General features: G+C 43.5%; 1 protein-coding gene across 2 annotated transcripts in view; it reads right to left on the bottom strand.

Moving 5' to 3' along the window:
- The window catches only part of LOC147017332 (potassium voltage-gated channel subfamily KQT member 4-like), a 297,121-nt gene that overhangs the window by 52,891 nt on the left and 220,642 nt on the right, over positions 1-23,588 (bottom strand). For both annotated transcript variants that reach the window (XM_085846894.1, XM_085846893.1), the window contains exons 3-8: positions 23,160-23,286; positions 15,749-15,924; positions 14,271-14,399; positions 13,921-14,031; positions 8,349-8,444; positions 524-612 (exon numbers count right to left, since the gene is read on the bottom strand). In XM_085846894.1, coding sequence (XP_085703020.1) covers positions 524-612; positions 8,349-8,444; positions 13,921-14,031; positions 14,271-14,399; positions 15,749-15,924; positions 23,160-23,286 — 728 coding nt within the window. The remainder of the gene's footprint in view (positions 1-523; positions 613-8,348; positions 8,445-13,920; positions 14,032-14,270; positions 14,400-15,748; positions 15,925-23,159; positions 23,287-23,588) is intronic.

The raw sequence follows: 23,588 nt of genomic DNA, 5'->3' as shown, positions 1-23,588 counted from the left end.
GGGGAGATGCGGTTTAGGAGATGGTGGTTGTTGTGGAGCGGTTGGTCAGAGCGATGTTGGTGGTGGAGGTGGTTGTTGTGAAGCGGTTGGTCCAAAATAACGATAGCAAAAGAATAACGGCTACCTCAAAGATCACAGCCCTGATCACACGAATAATACCCACTAAACATCAGTGGGGAAATCTATCTGAACACAGACTTATCGACATAACTGATCTAAGGACCTATATGGTGCTCTGCGAATTTTGACAGCCGTAACAATATATATATATATATATATATATATATATATATATATATATATATATATATATATATATATATATATATATATATATATATATATATATATATATATATCGTATACACATGCGTGGGCACATGCACATGCGCACACGCACACATAAACACACCTGGAAGAACCATGTATATTTAAGTTCAACTAATATTATGTTATCTACTCACCAAATAAGTCCCTAAAATATAACGAGTTCAAACAGAGTGTGATTTTTGAACATTCTCACCTTAGCAAAGGTATGCTTTCATAGTAGAACATCCACGTGGCTTTCAGATGAGGTCTAGCAGGGTCTGTGGCATGGATTCTCCATGCAGCCTGGAAGGCACAAGGACATGAAAATATAAAAACAGCAAAGTATTCTTGGTTGTGTCCAAGCATCACATATGTTTGGACAAGAGCGCAATGGAACTATCCATTTACTTAATTGGATTGGAAAGTTGAATGATGCTCCTGTAGTTCGATTAAGCTCCAATGTGACAACATACTGTATGTGGTTGACTTGATGAAAGAGGCTGTCAGGCTTGCAGCAGATCTTAATTACACAAAGTTTTATCAAGCTTGCAATGTATGGGAGCGAGAGAAAGTGATTGTGCTGCAGCAACTCCATATTCATGTAAAGTTACAGTCAACTTGGACCGAGTCAACAATGTCATTCAATATTTCTCTTTTTATTAAAGGATATAAGGATGTTAACATTACATTTTTTGTGTACACAATGTAGATTGTAGATGACCTTTTATGCTGTCTTGCAGCGAATAGTAAATCCCAACTTAAGTGAATGTAATGTTGTCATTTGAATTGTTTTTTTGTATTAGTACATTACTTAGCTAGTTCTTCACCCCCCCCCCCCCCCAATTTTGGGACATTGCATAGCAAATTGTCTCCAATGAATCCGGTTCCAAACCAGCTCTTTCGCTCCACTTCAGGTGGTTTCCCTCTCACTTGCATCTTCCTTGAAGGTATTCCTACAAGTCTTTTTTGGCCTCCCTCACTTTCTTTTTCCCACCAGGAGGACTGCATTCAATAACGACTCAGCAGGTTTCCTCTCCGGTAATCGTATGACATGACCTGCCAACCATAGACATCTCTCCGTCACAATATCATTGGTGATGTGGTCTCTCTAGGTCAGCGTTTCTCAACCTTTTTACCCTTGTGGAACCCTTGAAATAGTTTTCATGTCTCAGGGAACCCCTGCATAAAAATTATTATATACCATTATTAATATATAGCTCTTTTATATTATTATTATCGTAGTTCATGTGGTAAATATAATTTTTTTTCGGATACCTGGTTTAAGGAAAAAATGACCCCCCTTTTTGTCAAATTTATTGGCAATTAAAAAAATAAATAAAATAAAAAATACATTAGCCTATTTATTACCGTTTCTCGCAGAACCCGAGGGTTCCGGGGAACCCCGGTTGAGAAACACTGCTCTCGGTGATGCCCATGATCTTGCGGAGACATCACTGATGAAAGACGTCCAGCCTCTTTGCCACATTTACTGTCTTTCATGTCTCACTAGCATAGATTGCCATTGGTACCATGATGTTAATGTAGAGTCAAAGCTTTATGGGTGTGTTGATGGTTGTGCACGTCCATACTTTATGTAGGCGCTGGAACACTGAGGCTGATTTTCCTATTCTTGAGTGGATGGTGAACTCAGCATCACCATCCTTGGAGATGTTTCTTCCTAGATAGGTGAAATGGTTGACATCTTCAACACTATGTTGCTTGATGGTGATGGGTGACCCTTGATATTGGTTGATGGACATCAACTTTGTCTTCTCAGAGCTGATGTGTAGCCTAACCTTTGCACCCCATACCTTCAGGTTTGTGGTCATCTCCTGGAACTGTCATTGGTGGTCATTAGTAAATTAAATTACATAAAAATCAGATTGATTGGTGTCCTTGGAATGGGATATTATGCCCACAGTCCTATCTGAACTCACTTGTAAATGCAAGTCATGTTATGGTCTTTTCAGAAGGCCATCATAAGTGTTTTCAGAAAACATTGAAAGAAACAATCTTTTTCTTATTACCAGCATTTTTGCATCACTGTGGTGGTGAAATACACCATCCAGGGATGAAAGGGGGTGGAGACACTCAGCTGGGCGACACTTGCTTGGACCGGCCTTTTTGGAATATTATCAGGGGAAGATTCTCAGAGACGAATTTAGGTTTTTGGAAACTTAATTTCTGCTGAACAACAGCGTTTTGTCTGCCCAGTGAGCTATACCTTCATCATTTACGAAAGTGTGCATACTGACTGTTATACTGTACTGTACTGTTCTGCTTATATCGTCGGGAACATATTGTTACGACTGAAGGGGGGGTATGCATTCAAAGGGTAATTAGGATGTTTAATTAGGTATGCCATGCTGTTCGAGTTGTACCAGGATCTCGATGTAATAAGTAGCAATTCAGTGGTGATAAATTGTCTAGTAAATGTCCATTTCTTTAAGGGGGAAATGATAATTGTCACGTAATTAGATAGGGAGACGGGTTAGGGTAAGTGTTTATGCGTGTCCCCTTTTAGTATTCCCTGTAGGCTTGCCGTGACGTAACAGGACAGTGCTGCGGATGGCTCCGCCCCTTGATCACGATTGGCGGAAGGCGACGGCAGAGGGCCAATAAAAGGGGATCGATTGGAAGTGACTAGGACTCGAGTATAAAAAGCTTCTGTTCGGGAGAAGAAAAAAGGAGAGAGTCATAAAAAGAAAGCGTCTGGTCGAGGCTGTTTGTCTCCGAGCGCGCTCTCTCGTTGCGCTGGTTCGTTCCTCGATTCGTCGTGTCTCGTGGCCTTGCTGTGCCTCGTGCCTCACCTCGGTTGGCTCTGGAGTTCTGCTGGCTCGGAGTACGGGACCGAACGGCGGGCGGACCTGCCTCCCTCTCCTGCTCGCATCTTGGCGTTAGAACTGGCTCCCTGGTGGCTGTGAGCGGTCTTGGGCCTACACCAGGAGGTCGACACCACCAGGAACAGCATCACGGTGGCTGGTTGGAGTTCATAGGCCGGAAACCACAGCTCTGCACGGAAGGGCTGTGACGGAACCTCTGCACCACCGTGTCTCCTGCCCCTGACGAGCGCAACGCCAGTTTCGTCCGGCACCAATCCAGTGCCTGTTACGTCGACACCATGGGCAAGCCTGACCACCAGCTACGTTGTGTGTGTGTGTGTGTGTGTGTGTGTGTGTGTGTGTGTGTGTGTGTGTGTGTGTGTGTGTGTGTGTGTGTGTGTGTGTGTGTGTGTGTGTGTACCTGGCGCCTTAGAGGGTTTGAGATTTGTATATCCATTGGAATTGTTTGTGTTTTCCCCACGCCCGAACCCACACCACCTCCCGTCGAATCGCCCCAGATCCCTCCTCTTGCCGAGTCTTATTATCGTTCTGGTTAGAGAAATAAACATTATTAACTCAGTGAAAAGCGACTCGTGCCACCTTCCTCGTCCCGTTTGCTGGAGAGCGATTAAAACCGCCATCTTTGAGTTATAAAAAATAAACCGCCTCCATCGTTTCGGCTCATTCTACGTTGGCGGGACTGTTCAAGTCCCGTGGACGTCACAATATCGTGAAAGAGAGCATATATCATGAAAGAGACCACTTGTGATAAAGCAGAATGAGGAGCATATCGAGAGGTTTTCACTAATCTTCATGGAGTTCTCCGCTCTCCCGAAAAAAAACCAGGTATTCCTCTCCAGGCTCAGACTCGGACATCATGCTTTTAACTCCTATTTCCATATGATAGGCCGATAGGATGTCACCTGATGGGGTTCTGCGAGTGGTGTAAGGTTTGTGAAGATTTGGATTTGTGAACTTTGGTAAGGTAAAGTTTGTGAACATCTTCACACAACGCCCTCGGTACAGGGGACACAGATTGTACCTATTCCACTCTGCCCGAGATATGGGGATCAGCCGTTCGGGTGTACCTTACACACTGTGCCGATTGAACCAGAAGCACCCTCGACTCTGCAAATCATTGTTGAAATTTATCATAAAAACGGGTCTAACAATATATAGTCCCCTGTACTTGTCTACACCAGCTGAAGAAGAAGAAGAAGAAGGCCTTCATAGAAAGGTGCTTGAAATTTAAGCGCGAGATGGACACTGTGATAAAGCAGAATGAGGAACATATCTTGAGAGGTTTTCGCGAGTCATCATGGAGTTCCCCGACTCTCCCAAAAAGACCAGGCAATCCTCTCCAGGCTCAGACTCCGACATCATGCTATAAACTCCTATTTACATAGGATAGGCCGATAGGGTGTCCCTTATACGGAGGTACACTGTATACGGAGGAAGATGCACTTTAAACGGAGGTCTATCAGAACATGCAGAACAATGCAAAGCAGACAAATATCACCTCCTCCTTCACAGTCTGATGACCATGATGACCCTCAGCCAGGTATGTTGACGTCATCTCAATAACCTCCAACGCCCTCAATCATCATCATCAAAATTCAAAAGTAAGGACAATTTTAAGTGTTTTTCATTTTACCACTGGAGTTTAGGCAAAAAAGTTGAGAAATTTTAGAGTTGATTCCCCTAACAGCCTAATCCTATCAGGTCTTAACTTTGCACATCGCGGTTTTTCCTATCGTGGGATTTTTCAAGAATGTAACCCCCCCCCTCCCCCATGAACGGGGAGGGTCTGCTGTACTCATGCACTGGCCTATGGCCTTTTGTTTCAGAACAACAGGTTTCCCCACCATGGATAATTGTTTTCTAATCAAGGCAAAATCCAAAATGAAAAATCAATTACATCAATTACATTACAAAACCATCAATTACAATTTAATATTGGGTGATACAAAAGGCTTGAAGATTCGGATTCCCAGGGCAAATGTAATTTGTGCAATGAAATAAAATAAACTAATAACAACATTGTGAGATTAACAACGTTTTCTTCTGCCAACTTCCTCTATTTTGTTAATAACTATGAAGATTGAAAATGGAATATCAATGATAATAATGGCTGCAGTACTCTTAATTGAATGGATATTAAATTGAAGTTTTAAAACTTTGCGTTTTGACTTCAATTCACCTCAATAATGACTCTGTATTCACTTTATTCTGCCAGGTATCCACCCATGCCGAAAACCCTACCCTACATGTAACTAGTTTAGCATACAGTGTACCCACTTGTCACACAGCCCCATAATATGGTACAGAGGTAGCGCACTTTCATCTGAACTATCTAGTCTGGGTTACATTCCCACCCTGGCCATAAACTAGGATTGGTGTTGTGCAGGCAGAATGTTGCTTCGTAAAGTGTGCCATCCATCAGATGGCTGTTAAGCTGGGTATCCCTTTGGCGAGTATTAGTTGGTAGGTGTTAATGATCCCTTGCTGTTTTTGTGAAGAGTAGGTGAGTTATCACTGGTACCCTCAACAAATTACAAATTCCTGTGACCTTCAGGCGAGCGCAAGGCCTTGCCAGCCAGTTTGTGAAAACAGGCGAAAAACCTCCCCAGACAGACTCCACAGGGAGGGAATAATTGTAGCCATTGTAGTAGTAGTAGTAGTAGTAGTAGTAGTAGTAGTAGTAGTAGTAGTAGTCGTGGTGGTGGTGGTGGTGGTGGTGGTGGTGGTAGTAGTAGTAGTAGTAGTAGTAGACCTATTTATCACAAATAATGTCATCAAAAGTTCCATTTGGTGTACATTACCTGCCATCTCTGCAGGGAATGCAATTTCTCTGTGGGGTGTTGTGGGCAGCGAGGGAGTCTTTAGCTCTTTTCAAGAAAAAATATTCAGAGGAATAAAATCAAAGCAAATTGGAGAGATCTGGAAAATGAATTTGTGATTCTAGCTTTGTGAAACTTGTGATATGTAGCCTTTTATGTTTCCATCTTTCTATGTTTTTCCTGTATAATAATAAAACAATAACAATAACTTAACCCTATCAATCACTGCATATCTTTTGATTATTAAATTATTTGAAAGAGCTGATGATATACAGTATATCGAATTCAGGTGAAATGTATTTTACCCTGTTTGACCTCAAATGACTTCAAATGACTTTAATTGGTAAACATCAGCACATAATTCACCCCCTGCTTAAACCTTCCCTATCTAGAGCTAATTCAGCATGGGTATCCATTTGTGACAAACAATATCATCAGAGTTATATTTGGAGTCCATGTGGTCTAATAGGCAAGTCTGCAGAAGGGTGGAGGCATTATGAGGGGAAGGACAGTCAATGTGTTTTGCTGATTACCACTTGATATGAGCATTTATTATAAACTAGCAAAAGTACCCGTCCCCAATGACGGGAAATGCTAGCCATGGTAGTGGTGAGAATAACCACAGAAGATGACAGTCAGTCAGTTGTCTGGGGAAATGTAATACATCCTGTCACGCTCAAATTCACTGACTGCTGCTCCATATTTTAGTGGGCACTCCCACCATCAGGGCAATAATACCCATCTCGGCTCACCTTTGGGTGACAATGTTCTGCAGCACCTTATTTGTTCCTCTATGCCACCAAAGGTGGCGCTATTAAAGCCAATTGCAACAGCGAGGAAGTATACCCCATAATATTTCCCAGGGGTTGAAATTTTAAGGCCTCTAACCTCGCTTAAATCTGGCCAGTACAACCTTTTACATCTGTGTCAAATTTGGTCCAAATCCGTACAGAGATTATAAACTGGAACTTACAAACCGAAGTAGAAAACAAATCGTGATTGTCATGTTATTTTCACTGTTCCCACATAGTGCATCGTTAACGACCAATTCAAGTTATCATCATGTTCAGTTAGCGTTTTTTCCTTTTTGGGACATTTTAATTTAGATAAGTAACAATTGTGTCACAGACTGCTGGAGAGTGATTCTGTGTTTGGTCTGGGGTTCAATTCCTGATCTAATAATAAATGTGGTACAGTGCAGTATAAGTCATTTTGCATGCTTTCAATAAATAAATTATATAATGATGAAGGCATGTCTGTTTATAGTTTCCTTCCACTGTACACCATCCAGAGAGAAGAATGTTTATGACGTTCTACCAATGGACACGGTGGACACTTCTCTAATCATACCACCATAAAACCTCGAAACACCAGCTGCCTTTGTGAGCGATCGTGCCCATGCAAGATCACGTGACAAGTCATTGTCTTTGGTCAGGTGACCTTGGTGAGCACAAGCGAAGCTCGACCAGCCAGTTTTTGTTTCCTGATGTTTTCATTTACAGACAGTTTTGTGATTTTTCCTGGAATCCTGGCTTTCAATTACACTAGCCCGCAAAATTTAAACTTTCTAGTGCACCCTCGGAACATATCTTGAGAGGTTGTCGCTCGTGGTCATGAACGATATGAGTGGGTGAGTCAGCGATTGGATAGAAATAGTTTTATATTTTCGATATATGTGAGATTGCAAAATTTTGAATATTTTGTTTCTCTCAACATTTTATTCACAAATAAAATATTTTTCTCAAAAAAAAAAAAAAACTCCTAACCTGCTGACCTGAGTATTTTTGCTCAGATTGCAAGCAATTCATTTTTGTTGGTCAAAATACTGATGAGAAATTGTGACTTTTGTAACAAGCTGATGACAGCTTCTTTCAGCAACTGTTTCCTTGTATATTTTCAAGCGAAAATGTCACAATTATGTTGTATAATCAAGCAGGAAGGCTGAATTATCCATTGGCTCCACAAGATAGCTCATGATTCTCCATTCTAGGACAACGTTGTGCTGGATGGAAGCTCTACATCTACACCATCAACAATAACTGTGAGGTAGACAACTTATGCTATATACTGTACAGATAAAACTTTGTAATTTGATTTCCTGAATCGGTATACGTATGTTTCATTCTCAAGTCAATCAAAATCTTGTTGGTGTTCGGGAGTGGTTTAAAGCCATGTGGATGTAATGTGCAGCCTGGCCTCAGTCCTGGTGCACAGTGGTAAGTGGACCATTTGTCAAGAAGGTGTGGGCTGGTGCCAATGTGCTAGTGGTGACAAGGCATGAGTGCCTACATTGCGACGAGCCACGACTTTATCTGCAATTTTGAGTTCACAACAAGCTGTAGTATACTTAGGGCATTTAATATCCTGTGTAACGTACCTGGATCAGAGCGGCTGCTGGGTTTCTTCTCTTCTCGAAGTGTTTCTGCCGGTGCTGCTCTTGCACCTTCAGAGCAAATCCTGAACCGAGTATTCCCTGGAAAAAGGCAAATAATGTTGAAGGGGGTGTTAGGGAAAGAAAGAGAGGAAAGATGGGGAAGTATGAAGGTGGAAGGTAGGGGTGGGGTGGGGGGATTAATTGTTCGAAATTTATGACAGTTGCTTGGATATTATTAGATGGTCCTCTTATCTCAAGTACAGTAGTCCTCTTGAAGTATGAATCTGGATTTCAACCATTGTCACAGTTTCCAAGGTCAATGGGTTAGATAATGAGGTTGGAACAAGGATCAGGAAAGTTAAGTTAACTGGGATTAGAGAGTGTGAGAGACAGAGAGAGACAGAGAGAGAGAGACAGAGAGGTGAAGAAAGAGTAAGAGAAGTTTTCTTCAATGTGAGGAAACATTCAAAGCAAGCTACATGTACAAGAATGTGTGTGTGTGTGTGTGTGTGTGTGTGTGTGTGTGTGTGTGTGTGTGTGTGTGTGTGTGTGTGTGTGTGTGTGTGTGTGTGTGTGTGTGTGTGTGTGTGTGTGTGTGTGTGAGCGCATGTCATTGGCTAGTAATTTGAGCAATTATCATCATGAAAATGTAAAAAGAGAGAGAAAGTGAGAGACAGAGAGACACAGAGAGAGACAGAGAGAGACAGAGAGACAGAGAGAGAGAGACAGAGAGATGCAAACCTATTTAGATTAGCAAAAGTTTTATTTGAGCAGCTGAGGTGAACTACAAGTGTCCAGAGGTGGGTTATATAGAGGCACCTTGTGGAAACATACACAGATAAGTTGGGAGAGATGGAGTGGCTTGTCAGAGCAACAAAGTCTGTCCTCGCTTTTGAGATATGAGAGAACTGCCAATGGAAGAGGTTGAGGTGTTTATGAAGATGAAAGGAACAGGATCAGTGCCAGAACCCATCTGGGATCCTTATAAGCTGTTTCAAAGGTGTGTGTGGGGTGTGGAGTTATTTGTGTAAGTTTTTGAAAATGGTGTAGATACATTGTTATCGTGCATGTAAAGCATTAAGTCACAAGAGGGGTATTTATAACTTGAGGAAGAGACAGCAGTGCCGATGCATCCAGATCAAACCGATAGCTCCATTGTCTCTGGATGGGAAGATCATAATATAAATCCTTGCAGCATGACTAAAGTCTTTTTTGTGCAGAATGGTTTTGTTGATACCAACAGTTCAGAAGGCAGTGGCATCAGGTTTACCAGGATATGTGGAGCATTAATTATTGACTTGTCATTTGAATCAGGAAGCAAAAAAGAGAATATGGGAGAGATATAGTGGTGGTGTGGTTGGATTTAACTAATGCATATGGAGTGATATGACACAAACTCATCTGATTTGCTTTAGAGTTAATTTGGATTCCGGAGATGTTCAAAGATTCTATGAAAACAAAACACAGCAACTTCTACATAAGGTTTTCAACATGTGAATATCGGCAGAGGTTGCAAGTTGGAATTTGAATGGCGTATTCAATTTCCACATTGTTTTTCTTTTGTGACCGTCATGGAGTTGTTGGTATGTGCTCCACTGACCGTAAAGGCGCTGTCACACCTTGACGATTTAGCCAGCGTATGCCGACTTATGAAAAATTTGTCTAAAACGCTGGCACACGTCGAATACGTTATGGGTAAGTTTTGTATACGTTAAGAGCACGCTAAAAAACACTGCCATATGTCGTAGTACGCTGGCTTTCATCGTTGTACTTTGCGGTTGTCCTCAAATTTTAGCATGCTTGAAATTTTACGACGTATGCCAGCGTATGACTCACACGTTCCGCTACGCTGGCCATAAGTTGTAGGCACGTTATGCGATCATTGACACACGTTACTTGCAAGTTACTCATAAGTCGGAACACGGCGAGGTAAAGCCGCTGTCACACCTTGACGATTTAGCCAGCGTATGCCGATTTATGAAAAATTTGTCTAAAACGCTGGCACACGTCGAATACGTTATGGGTATGTTTTGTATACGTTAAAAGCACGCTGAAAAACACTGCCATACGTCGTAGTACGCTGGCTTTAAACATTGTATTCTTGGGTTGTCCTCAAATTTTTGCATGCTTGAAATTTTACGACGTATGCCGGCGTATGACTCACACATTCCGCTACGCTGGCCATAAGTTGTAGGCACGTTATGCGATCGTTGACACACGTCGACACACGTTACTTGTAAGTTACTCATAAGTCGAAACACGTCGAGGTACTGTTTAGCGGACCCGAAACTTATTTATAACCTATAAGTAACGTTTTGTAAACACGCTACACGAACGTTGTTCACACTTCGCAACACGTTACTTGAAAGTTCCTCATACGTCGAAACACGTCAAAGTAATGTTTAGGGTACCCGTGACTTATTTATAACCTATGAGTAATGTGCTAGGGAATTATTTGTAAAGCATGTCCTACGCACAAATACGTATGTCGACGTATTTGACGTCTTCAGGACGACCACAGAACTTACTGAACGCGTTTCTAACTTACAGATACCGTATAATGGCGTATTAGCAGCGATTCGGGGAATTGGTACCAGTTGCGTGCCAAAAGAGCCGGGAGAAGAAGACGTGAACGAAGGAGAAGGAACTGGGTCAGACCATGGATCGGGAGGCAACGCCATTACGGCATATATGACCAGCTCATGGTGGAACTCCGGAACGAGGACCATGCATCCTTCATCAACTTCCTGTGAATGCCCCCAGCGATGTTCGACGAGCTGCTAGCCAGAGTGGGTCCAAGGATAACCAAGCAATACACCTTCTACAGGGATTCGCTTGAGCTTGGCATGAGGCTGGCACTGAGCCTGCTGCTGTTGGTGCGATTTTACTCGTTCAATGGAAACGATTTCAATTGCCGAGCACCAGCGTCCAAAAACAATAGGCGAGTGACAGGCATTTATTAAAAGTGAAGTTGCAGCCTATGAATAGAAAACCTCACGTAATCGTCGACGATACGCTGCCACGCTATGCATACGTTAGACTATCGTTGGGCATAGGATGTGAACGCCTAAAACACGCTAATCAATCGTTAGTAGAACTTATCTATAAGTTATCGAAGCGTTCTCTGTTCATTACTAGTACATTATGCATTTGTCCAAGTCGTTTTAAATACTTTAAAAACTGAAACAAAAAAATAGTTCATCGTGGGAATGAGAAAAAAAAATTAGCCGAAAAGAACATCGAACAATGGTGCAAAGTAGTCTCCTATTCGTGGACGCAACGAGGATCCATCATCACCCACACCCTCCCCATCACGCTCACCTACTACTACTGACATGGACCTAATACTACTACTACTACCACTACTACTACTACTACTACTGACATGCTCACCTAATACTACTACTACTGATACTACTGACATTGACATCTACTCAACATGAAGTCTGGAACACTGACGGGTTCCTCTTGTGAAGCCCATTTGTATATACCAATTCCCCTAAACGCTGCCAAATCGCCATTATACGGTAGATGCAAGTTAGAAACACGTTCTGTAAGTTTTGTGGTCGTCCGGAAGACGTCAATCAAATTCGTCTACATACGACAATGTGCGTTTGAGATACGTTACACATAGGTTCAAAGCACACAACTCATAGGTTTAAAGCACGTTACTCATAGGTTAAAAATTAAGTTTCGGGTATGCGAACCATTACCTCGATGTGTTTCGACTTATGAGTAACTTACAAGTAACGTGTGTCCGACGTGTGTCAATGATCGCGGAGCGTGCCGAGAACTTATGCCAGCGTATGCGGAACTTGTGAGCCATACGTCAAGTATGTCGTAAAATTTTCAGCATGCTTGAAATTTCACGACGTACGAGACGTACCACAGAATATGACAGCGTACTTCATTGTTTTTCAGCGTGCTCCTAACGTATACACAACTTACTGAATTCGACCGTATTCGACATAACTGTATTCGACGTGTTCCAGCGTTTTAGACACATTTTTCATAGGTCGGCATACGCTGGCTAAATTGTCAACGTGTGACTGCGATGTTGACACTTCCAATTTTCAGGCGGTTATGATTTAAATCGGCGTGCGGCAGGTTTTTAACAGAGAACGCCACGAGTTCGTCGGCGATACGTGCAGCGCGCTATGCCCAAGTTAAACTATCATTGGGCATAGGTTGTGAACGCCGACAACAGGCAAAGCATTCGTTGGTATAAGTTATCTATAAGACAACGAAACGTTCTGTGCCCGTTACTAATATGTTATGCATACGACCAACACGTTATGAATACGACCGAATCTTTAAAAAAAAACCATCAAAAGTTCAGCGTAAGCCAGCGTTTTACATACATTTTTAAACGTTGCCATTGCTGGCTAAATCGTCAAGGTGTGACAGCGCCTTAAAGCAAAGATGGAGGTCAGCCATTCCCAGGAATTACCCCTAGTGGTAAAAATTTACACACCACCACTGATGGTGTTGCAACCATCTTTTAGAGGGATGGATTGGCCTCTGCAGTGACATGATGAGTTGGTTTGCAGAGGATGGCTTTTAATGTATTCAAGATCAAGAGGCCTTGTGTTGAGATGGGGATGGGTGTGAGAACCTCATCAATTTATGCTGTGTGGTAGAACGAGGGTACCGTGTCTCTTGCAGGCTCCAGTTAAGAGTTTGAGCGACTCGAGCAATCAAGTGGTGTGAACTAATTTGAACTAATTTAATGTTCTGTCCTCTCCAGTGAACTTTGTAAAGTGGATGTTGCCAGAGGAATGTGAGGTGCCAGTGGTGAAGGGTGAAGTTGGAATGTGAAATGAATGTTCTGAAGTCTAAAGCGGTCCTTGAAAGAAATCTTGGATATGTAAGTGTAAAAAAAAAACAAAAAAAAAACCGTTTTTACAGCCATTTTTACCTGCTGTGCAGGGGTTGGACTTTTTCTTGAGGCAATGTTTCATGGCCGGATGCCCTTCCTGACGCCAACCCTGGTCGCCTCTTACGACACACAGGGATATGGTACACCTATTCTTACCGGGGCATACACCGGGACCAGTACACTGGTACTCATTTCACTGACCTCGGAAGGATGACAGGCTGAGTCAACCCCCTGGTGTTAATTCAGCAGCAAACGGGGCTTGAACTCAGGACCCTGGGATCCCAAGCCACCACAATTTCCACTAAGCCAACACCAGGCTTATATGTAAGTGTAAGAGAATGTAAAGTGTAGAGTAGTAGTTAGAAAATGGTCAAATGTAAGGAGTTTTGTGTGAGTTGTTGTTTCGTATGCAGCTTATGGCTGCTCTGTTTTTATAATTTCCAGGAAGTGTGGCTGTGCCGCTGATGCAGTGCCCCTGTTAAGAATAAGCTGGTACTCATTTTGCTGACCTCAAAGATGAGAGGCGAAGTGAATCCACCTGCTGTTATTTTATCGGTACAACAGGGGCTCCAACTCAAGACTCTAAGATTTTAAGGCAACCACCTTAACCGTTAAGCAAACACCAGGCTTTTTGTTGAAGTAAGATAGTGTGTAAATGGAGGAGTATAGGACAATTGATGGAAAAAGTTTCCTCACAGCAGGCAATGCGAAGAAGGCAACCCCAATGAGAGCAAAGGCTCCAGCGAGTATCCTGCCAAGCCAAGTTACCGGGGCCTTGTCTCCATAGCCAATGGTCGTCAGGGTCACCTAATAAGAAAGCACAAGGAGTACAAGACTAGCAGATGGAGGGGAGAACAACAACGTAGAGGAGTTTGTAAATACTAGCACAATCAAACGAAACAATGAAGGATGTTGTAAGAGGAATGAAAGAGAGGAAATAAATGATAGCAGCAGAATGATGGGAATGAATTTTTAAAGTCTCCATTTCCAGAATACTCCATAAATGTTCTGAACACACAGCGAACTGGACTCGGTCATATCCTCACCGTTCCCCACCACAGTGCATCTGCATAACTGGCAAAATCCTTTTCATTGCACTCCTTCTCGGCAAGATACACCACAAAGGAGGAAAAGACCAACACCAGGAAACCAATGTACCAAGCTGTAATCAGCTCCTGCCATGAGATAATGGGAAGCGAAGGGTGAGATGTTAAAGAGAATATACAGAGAGAGGCCGACTGAAGAACTTTCAAACAACAGGGCCATTGTGTAACAGCGCCCAACAAAATATCAAATCGAAGTTGTAAGACTGAACTGTTTATGGAACCTTGTGGGAGCTCTGCGGTAATTCAACGCCAGGAAGGTTCATCATTAAGAAAAAAATATATATATTCTACGAGAACTACACAGGGAATTTGGAGTTTGGGCAGTACACCAGCCAAAAGGTATAGTTTTGCAAAATACACAAAGCACCACAATCAGTTTGACTTCCTCTCCAACAGAATTAATGAGACTGCAGTTCTCGTGTGATCTTATTCCATGTCGTGTACGAATTTAATCCATTTGTGGAAATATAAGAGAAATATTAAAATCTGTCAAGGTTAGTGTCAGTCTGCATCAGCAGATAAATGACAGAACTAAAGTTGATAAATGTATGCTAACTAATGTGGACATTGAAGTGAAGCTGACATTTCGGACATCAGGCCGTTATCGAGCAACATTCGAGTTTGGTCTGATGGGTCTGATGAAGGGATAATGCCCAAATCGTCAGCGAACACCACAATATACAGGGGGTTTGAAAAGTCTGGAATCAGAGGAAGTATTTATTATTATTATTATTATTATTATTATTATTATTATTATTTTTGAGACGATGCCTTTGAGGTGGATTGGACGTTGTGGACTGAGAGAATGGCCCCCACGTAGTCCAGATTTAATGCCGCTTGATTTTTTTTCTTTGGGGGTACATGAAATCAGTGGTTCACACCACAAAACCACATACAATTGAAGATCTAAAGAATGATATCAGAAACTAATGTGCTAAAATCAAATTTGTCAATGTGAAGAAACGTTCAAAGCAAGCTACATGAACAAGAATTGATATATGTGTGTGCATGTCATTGGCTCGCAATTTGAGCAAGTATCATCATGAAAATGTAAAATGCATATCCCTACGATTCTGGACTTTTGAAATGTCAACTATGTTTGATTCGTCAAAAACTGAAAAGCAACCCATCACGTTATGTATGACCTGAGGTGTTTATAAATGGCCATTTTGACCGCACAATATGACTGGATTGGCTGAGAGTGTTAAATATTTTCTGCCCATCAAAAACTAGGATGGATGCCTTACCAAAACTTTCCTGACTTGTGACCAAAGGACAACTCTCAGTCATGCATGCCACTGGTTCAGCATCTGACACATGCCATAAACCGGCCGACGTTTGATCGAGTTCAGACCGATAAATCAAAACTACATTGCAAATTTATCACAAAACACGTTTATTCGTCCTCGCCTGGGCACCTTGCTGTGTGCGTACACCACAGAGCCAAGCAGCTTCCAGGTGTCTCCACGACGGTCGACACGGATCATTCTAAGGATTTGCAGGAACCGTAGTGAACGCAGTGCTGAAGCGGCAAACATGTTCCCCTGCGTACCGGCTGCCAGAACGGCCAGTGATGCGATGAGCACGATCATGTCTGTTGACGCATGGACATACAATCGCACAAGTAAATAGCCAGGTGAAACAAGTTAGTGACAAACACTAAAATCCTGCCATCAGTAATTTCACAAAATAACTCCGCTACAGGTGCGAATGTCAAGTGACTTCATAATGGCAATCGCATGCGATCAATTTGTGTCTACATATTGCATCTATGTCTAAACATATTTATCCAGCTATAAACTGTCATTCTGGTGTTTCACAAACAGGGTGATTCATTAATGTGTGCGTGCCATGCTCCAGCACCCTTAAAATACAAATTCCTGCCACAGTCGAATGTCAATCTTGCCCAGCCAATACCACAAAGACTGGAGCCAGAATTGTGACCCTGACCAACCCCACGAGGTGAGAATAATTTATGGTGTTGAAGAAGAAGCCAAAGATGAAAAAGACTCCTAATGGCTATCACCGCCCCCCCCCCCCCCCGAGTGGCAACAAAACCTCCTCTTTCTTCTAACACTATTTTCTCAGCATATTTCCTCCGGTCCACACCTAATTCGAAGTCTCAGCAAACTTCTGCAAATTGCACCGAAAATAATTTCACAAGAAATTAATTGTTGATGTATACACGGCCAAGAAGGTGTGATGGCTCAAACTTCACCATCCTATATTATTCACTGTAATATTTTCTCACCATCACCTAATCTTGTCAGACAGCTGTGTTACATGACTCCTGCCTCTGTAGATGCGTCTCATCAGATAGTGTCAACTCGAAAGTATTATCTGTTTACGGGCAATGCATCTATTCCATGGACCTCAACATACGTTATTACTCCATGCATCTACAACTCCATAATACTTCATCTTTCATTGCAACATTTAACGTAAAACCCAAAAGCAAATGTGTTTATGCAGTAATATATGTTGTATATTACTTTTGTATATTATTAGTAATATATGTTGTATATTAGTAATTAGTAATATATTAGTATATTAGTAATATATTAGTAATATATGTTGTATATTACTTTTGTATATTACTATACAACAATATAATATATGTTGTATAGTAATATATTTTGTCAGGTCAGGTTCGATCTGTGACCTGCTACAGGTACCATGTAAACCTGTACTAACCTGTTCCATGGTCGGGTTGTCGGCGACTAAACCGTCTCCCCCACCAGGTTTTCTGGTGAGGAGGGTGTTTGGATATGGACACCCAGCAGGATTAAAAACAAAACCTGTCAAAGGGCGGAGGAGCTCCTTGTGAGCCAACGGCCATCCATATCTAGTGCCCAACTGTGTCTGCGGACGTCCTCCTGCAGTTGGGTTACTTCTTATTAGGAGGTTGGTGGCAGGATTTGCACTCCAGCCACCGTAAAACGCTTCATTCCGCAAAACGCAAAAACGCAAAAAAATCTGAAAACCCACTCCGTGGGAGTACCTCCTGTGCAGCTTCCCTTCGCAGGGCAGCTCACCGGATGATGGGATTGGGGCAAAGCCTTCGGGACCCCCAATCTTTGATAGGAGGGAAACCACGGGGTAACATCCCTGGGTCAGATTGCGGGAGAGTGTGTCGGAGTGGTGCTGAGGTGTCGTCCACCAGACGGCGGTCTCCTTTGGGTTAACCTGAGGCGGTCCCTTCGGGTGGGTGCCTGGAATGTCCTATCCCTAAGAGAGGATGATCACCTGTCTCTGTTATCATCTGAGCTCAAGCGTTTGGACATCGGGATTGCAGCTCTCTCTGAGGTTCGGAGACCGGATTGCGGCGAGATAATGGTGGGTGGTTACACCTACTATTGGTCTGGTCGCTCTGATGGTTACCATACCCAAGGAGTTGCTGTAGCTGTGTCCAATAAGCTGACCCCAATGATAATTGAGGTAACACCGGTCAACGAGCGTATTATGAGATTAAGGATTCGTCACTCCTTAGGTGTCATTTCCCTGGTCTCTATTTATGCTCCGACTGAGGCAGTGATCTTACCGTGAAGGACACATTCTACGCCACACTCGAGTCTGTGGTTGATCAGTGCCCCAGACGAGATACACTTCTAGTCTTGGGGGATTTCAATGCATCGACTGGAACTGATAGGGATGGTTATGAGGTGTGTGTTGGTCCCCATGGGTCAGGAACTATGAACCAGAATAGCACTAAGTTCCTTGACTTTGCAAGAAGTCATGGACTTAGGGGTGGCTGGTTCATGGTTTCAGCGCCCGCAAGCTCATCGCTGGACTTGGTATTCCAACGCTGGCGGTGTGGCAAAGGAGATTGACCATGTCCTCATTGACGGTCGTTGGAGGATGATCCAGAACTGCAGGGTCTACCGGAGTGCTCAGTTCCTCAATACTGACCACAGGCTTGTTGTAGCAACTCTAAAGCTGCACCTTAAATCCTGGAGAATGGTACCATCCCAGCCTAGGCTGGATGTTGCCAAGCTCAGGGATGAGAGAGTAGCTGAGGAGTTTGCGAACAGGCTGAGTGGACACTTGGGGGGTCTGGGTGCTTTGGGGGTCCTGAAGAGTTGTGGAGCACCTTCAAGACCACCGTCCTTGATGTTGCCGGTGGATGCCTTGGAGTTCACCGCAGGGCAAAGAAGAATTTTGTCTCTCAAGGGACACTGGATACCATTGACCAGAGTCGCAGGGCCAGGCTGAATGGCAGAGCTGAGCTGTTCAGGGAGCTGAGGCGTAAAACTGTACGTGCACTGAGGGTGGACAAGGAGGCCTATGTGCAAGGAATCTGTGAGGGGGTAGAGCATCACCTGTGGACAGGTGATTCTCGCCCCGCTTACAGGGGAATTCGCGCATTACGTTCATCCAAGCCCATCCCTCGGAGCACTGCAGTTCGAGCAGAGAGTGGTAGGCTCTTGACAGAGGAGTCTGAAGTGAAGGCCCGCTGGGCCGGTTACTTTGAGCGGTTGTACCAGGCTGATCCCCCAGCTGTCGAGTTGGACGTCAAGGGTGTTACAATCCCTGTTGCTGACCCTCGAATCAACTGTGGTCCACCATCGCTTGTGGAAACACGGGCTGCGGTGAACCAGTTGAAACGGGGCAAAGCTCCAGGGATCTGTGGCATCCATGCCGAACTTCTCAAGGCTGGTGGAAATGCTGCACTCGCCGTTGCATGCAGTTTTGTGCTCTGCCTGGAACACAGGCATCATCCCAACTGACTGGAAGAGGGGCCTTGTTGTCCCTCTCTGGAAAGGGAAGGGTGATCGCCAAGACTGCAACAACTACCGAGGGGTGACGCTGCTCTCAGTGCCGGGTAAGGTCTTTGCTCGGATAATTCTTGATAGGGTTCGCCACCATCTGCTTGAGCACCAGCGTCCAGAGCAGTCAGGCTTTACACCAAAGAGGTCAACGATTGACCGTATCCTTGCACTTCGTGTCCTCACCGAACGCAGACGAGAGTTTCGGCAGGGGCTGCTTGCAGCCTATGTTGATCTCTGTAAAGCGTTCGATTCAGTGAATCGGGATGTCCTCTGGAGGATTCTTGGTCTTCGTGGGGTGCCACCAAAACTGATCGATCTGATGTCTGAACTCTACTCTGGTACTGAGAGTGCTGTGAAGTGTGGTGGTACCATCTCTGACTTATTTCCAGTTGTTACTGGAGTTCGTCAGGGGTGTGTACTTGCCCCCACACTTTTCAGCACTTGTATGGACTGGATTTTTGGGAGGATGTCGGAGAGCAAGTTGCGGTGCATCGTTTGGCAATGTCAAGATCTCGGACCTTGAGTTTGCAGATGATGCAGTCATCTTTGCGGAGACTTTAGACATCCTCTTGGGGGCCCTCGAGGTGCTGAATGAGGAGTCGGAGCCGTTGGGATTACGGATTTCTTGGGTCAAAACAAAGATCCAGGCTTTCGGTGACATCTTGGATGCTGCTGTCCTGTCTGTGTCTGTTTGTGGTGAGGATGTTGAGGTCGTGGATAGATTCACTTACCTTGGCAGTGATATTCATGTCTCCGCAGGTTGTGAGCCGGAGGTCAATAGACGCCTGGGTCGGGCCTGGGGAGTCATGGATTCACTGGATCATGGGGTGTGGCGCTGCCGGTACCTGTGCGGGAGGACGAAAGTCCGAGTCTTCAGGTCCTTGGTACTTCCAGTCTTGCTCTATGGGTGCGAGACTTGGACTTTGACCAAGGATCTGAGACGGAGACTTAATTCCTTTGGTACCAGGTCTCTTCGGAGAATCCTTGGCTATCGCTGGTCGGATTTTGTGTCCAACGAGCGGTTGCTGAGAGAGACTCGGATGAGATTTGTTACCTGCATAGTCCGTGAGCGTCAGCTGCGGCTGTATGGACATGTGGCTCGTTTTCCTGACGCTGATCCTGCTCACCAGATTCTCTCAGCGAGGGAGTCTCATGAGTGGAGGAGGCCAGTGGGCCGACCACGTGCCTCATGGTTGCAGCAGGTTGACCATCATCTCAAGGAGATGGGGATGGGCCTGGCATCTGCCTGGGGGATGGCCAGACGGAGGCCCCTGGAGTACCGGCAGAAAGTGGACGCAGCGACGCGCTGTTCTGGCACATGCTCCCATACCTGACCTGATATGTTGTATGTTTTTCTCTCTCATTCCGCTCCTTGAGGAGGTTGAGTTTGGGCCAGCCTGTTTGGCATTCCCATTGGAACACATGACTAACTCGAATGGCACTCGGTAGAACGCAAACCTCCGCCAGGCTGAACAGTTTACGTTTTGTGTTCCACTGATTGGCCGGATCTGCTCCAGACTTTTACCAAAATCTAATCAGCATTTCTTGTCACCTAACGAACTCATCTACCAAGTTTTGTCAAAATCTGTCCACAACCTTTTGAAATATCATGCTATATATTGTTTTTGGCCTATCTCTGAATTGGTGAAGAATCACTTTTAAAAAACTTTAAAATTCTCCTATTCGGATCTGGATTTTCACCAAAATCTAATTAATTTGGCTTTGTTACACACCCAACCTGTTCACCAAGTCTCATCCGAATCTGTCGTTAAATTTTCGACATATCCTGCTCACAGGCAATCAAACAGACAGACAAACAGGGGTGAAGACATAACCGCCATCCACCATCAGTGGCAGAGCTAATGAATACTGAAGATCACACATTAAAATCTCATATACTCTTGATTTGTCCATTTTCTATGTCTTTGTATGTAATGTAAAAGTTCACGAATGCATCCTAATGTCCTCATCCTGTATGTGATGTATTTACAAGGTCCTTCATCAGAGAGACAGAGAGACAAAGAGACAGAGAGAGGCAAAATGACCAAGACACAAAAGCAGACAGGCAGGTATTTAAAAACTGCAAAGAAACACAAACTTATCTCAAATGTCTTTTTACACAAGCTCCACCATGAGCCTTCGGTCACAGTAAGTAAGCAAACAAACAAAAATAAACAACATAAGTAAATTATATGTCGTTCAGCGACACAGCACAGCCAGCCAATCGATCGAACAAAGTCCGAGTAAACCCTACTCCCCAATTTTGTAACAAACAGGAAAAGAGTCCTCCTCAAGTGACGTTTCGCTTGTGGTCCGCAAGCCTTCTCAAGCCAAGAGGCACAGCTAACCACACGTGACCATTATAGCAAACCACTTCCGGTCACGTGTGTGTGAGCATGTGCACATCTTTTGGTTATCAGAATGTGGCAATGTTACTAACTGCTGGACTTCAACTCGTGCAATCCCTTGTGTCATAAGCGCAGTGGAGCATGGACATTAACATCCCATGTGTGGACAATCCCGTCATCCAGTAATGATGCAACTAAGGAACTAAAACAGGTTCATGAAATCTTAAAGAACAACGGCTATGACAGGAGGTTGGGACAGGGGTTTGGAAGGCATAATACAACCACCAACAAACCAGAGATGATTGGGAGGTGTGTTACCTTATTATCCAGATCTCTGAGAGAATTGTAAAAAAAATAACGTGAAGAGTGGCCCACAAACTGATACGTACTATTTGGGGTGTTTTTACCAAACTGAAAGATGCAATACCAGATCGTGACAAGTCAGGCATGGTGTACAGCACCGGGTGCAAGGACTGCAAAGAAGCATATATCTGAGAAATGGGGAGAAACCTCCATACACGGCTGGATGAGCACAAAAAGGGCGATGTGATTGGGTAACACAGATCAATCAGCCATTGCACGGCACCACATACAAACGGGGCATCAACTGGACCAAGGAGGAACCTGCGGACTGGATGTCACGCCCAACAAACACCGGTGATTCATGCTTGAGGCCCGTAGTAGAGTTTACTCAGACTTTATTCAATCTTCTGGTTGGCTGTGCTGTGTCGGTGAACAATGTATTGTCCCAAACGCATCAATTTAATGATATATGTATATATATATATATATATATATATATATATATATATATATATATATATATATATATATATATATATATATATATATATATATATATATATATATATATATATACACACACACACACACCATAAATTCAAAGACTGACCTATAATATACCTAATCTCTCTGGATCTTACAATTCGATGGTTTGAACAAACTCTAAGATCCACCTTATTCAGCTGTACAAGGGTACGTCATAAGTCGCCTTACCCCCTATATCTATTATATATTTTTATATATACTGTATGTATATGGGCCAAAGACCCACTATCACACAACAGATGACCTGAAGCATGGTGTACGGAATACAATTTCAACTATCTCCTAAATCAAAAAGGTGTTACATTCAATATCAAAGAGAACATGGAGATGCATTAAACTGTAATGTGAAAATGATGGTGCGCACACTAATGTTCTTGACACTTAAAATGTCGTTGTGTATATGCAAATGTGATGGAATACTGATAAATATAGCTATACTAGCGATACCCGTGCACATTCACGGGATAGCAGTACAACATAGCTGGTAGCAGACGACAGACCGTACATGGGGAATGACAAAAATACGCATTGTGCAAAATGCAAGTGGTACTATGGAACGCCAAGACTTCCCAAACATTTTCGGCATGTCCGCTAAGTGCCACAGCAATTTCATAGGGATCGTGTGACGGCGAGCCGAGTTTTTAGTGTGCAAGCTTGGTATTATAATAGAGATACGTGTCTGCATACATTCCGTACATATAACGCATGCATGCAATACCTGTAGGGGCAACGCGACTTATGATGCACCCTAGTAGTATGGTCCATTCAAGTTGCTCCACACACTGTCCCTTTACCCAAGAAACCCTAGCTATAACCAATATGCTCTGTCTCTCTCACCACCCTGTCTCTCTCAAACATCACACCGATTATGCAAAAAGGTTTGCGTGCGAAGCGGAGACGCCCGTGGAAGCCCCGGTAGCGACAGCAGCACCCAGCTGACCAGACTCGGACCAAGTACTCCAAGCTAAAGACAACCATCATGACGTACTCCTGTAGGTAAGAACAACAAGAGGTGAAGGTGTGTGAGGGTTACGTGCTCTGCCTTTGCCAGACTTGTGCACACATTTATGATAAAAATTTTAATCAGTTTTCCCGAAGACATTCAAGGAAACTAAATTAGTCGACAATAGTGCATTTACATTTATGGACTAATTTTTATGAGCACTGAAAACAAAAGAGCTTTGAAAAGTTTTTTTTTTTTTGCTCTAACGAAGGGCTAAAGTTCCAAACGTCAGCAGCACCTCATTTCCCACAGTAGTTAACATTCTCGGACAAACTTTTGGTTGATAAAA

Source organism: Eptatretus burgeri, chromosome 11, assembly GCF_056783735.1.
Source record: "Eptatretus burgeri isolate ZD-2024b chromosome 11, Ebu_testis_v1, whole genome shotgun sequence".
Classification (NCBI taxonomy): Eukaryota; Metazoa; Chordata; class Myxini; order Myxiniformes; family Myxinidae; genus Eptatretus; species Eptatretus burgeri.
This window is presented reverse-complemented; position numbering and strand designations above follow the sequence as displayed.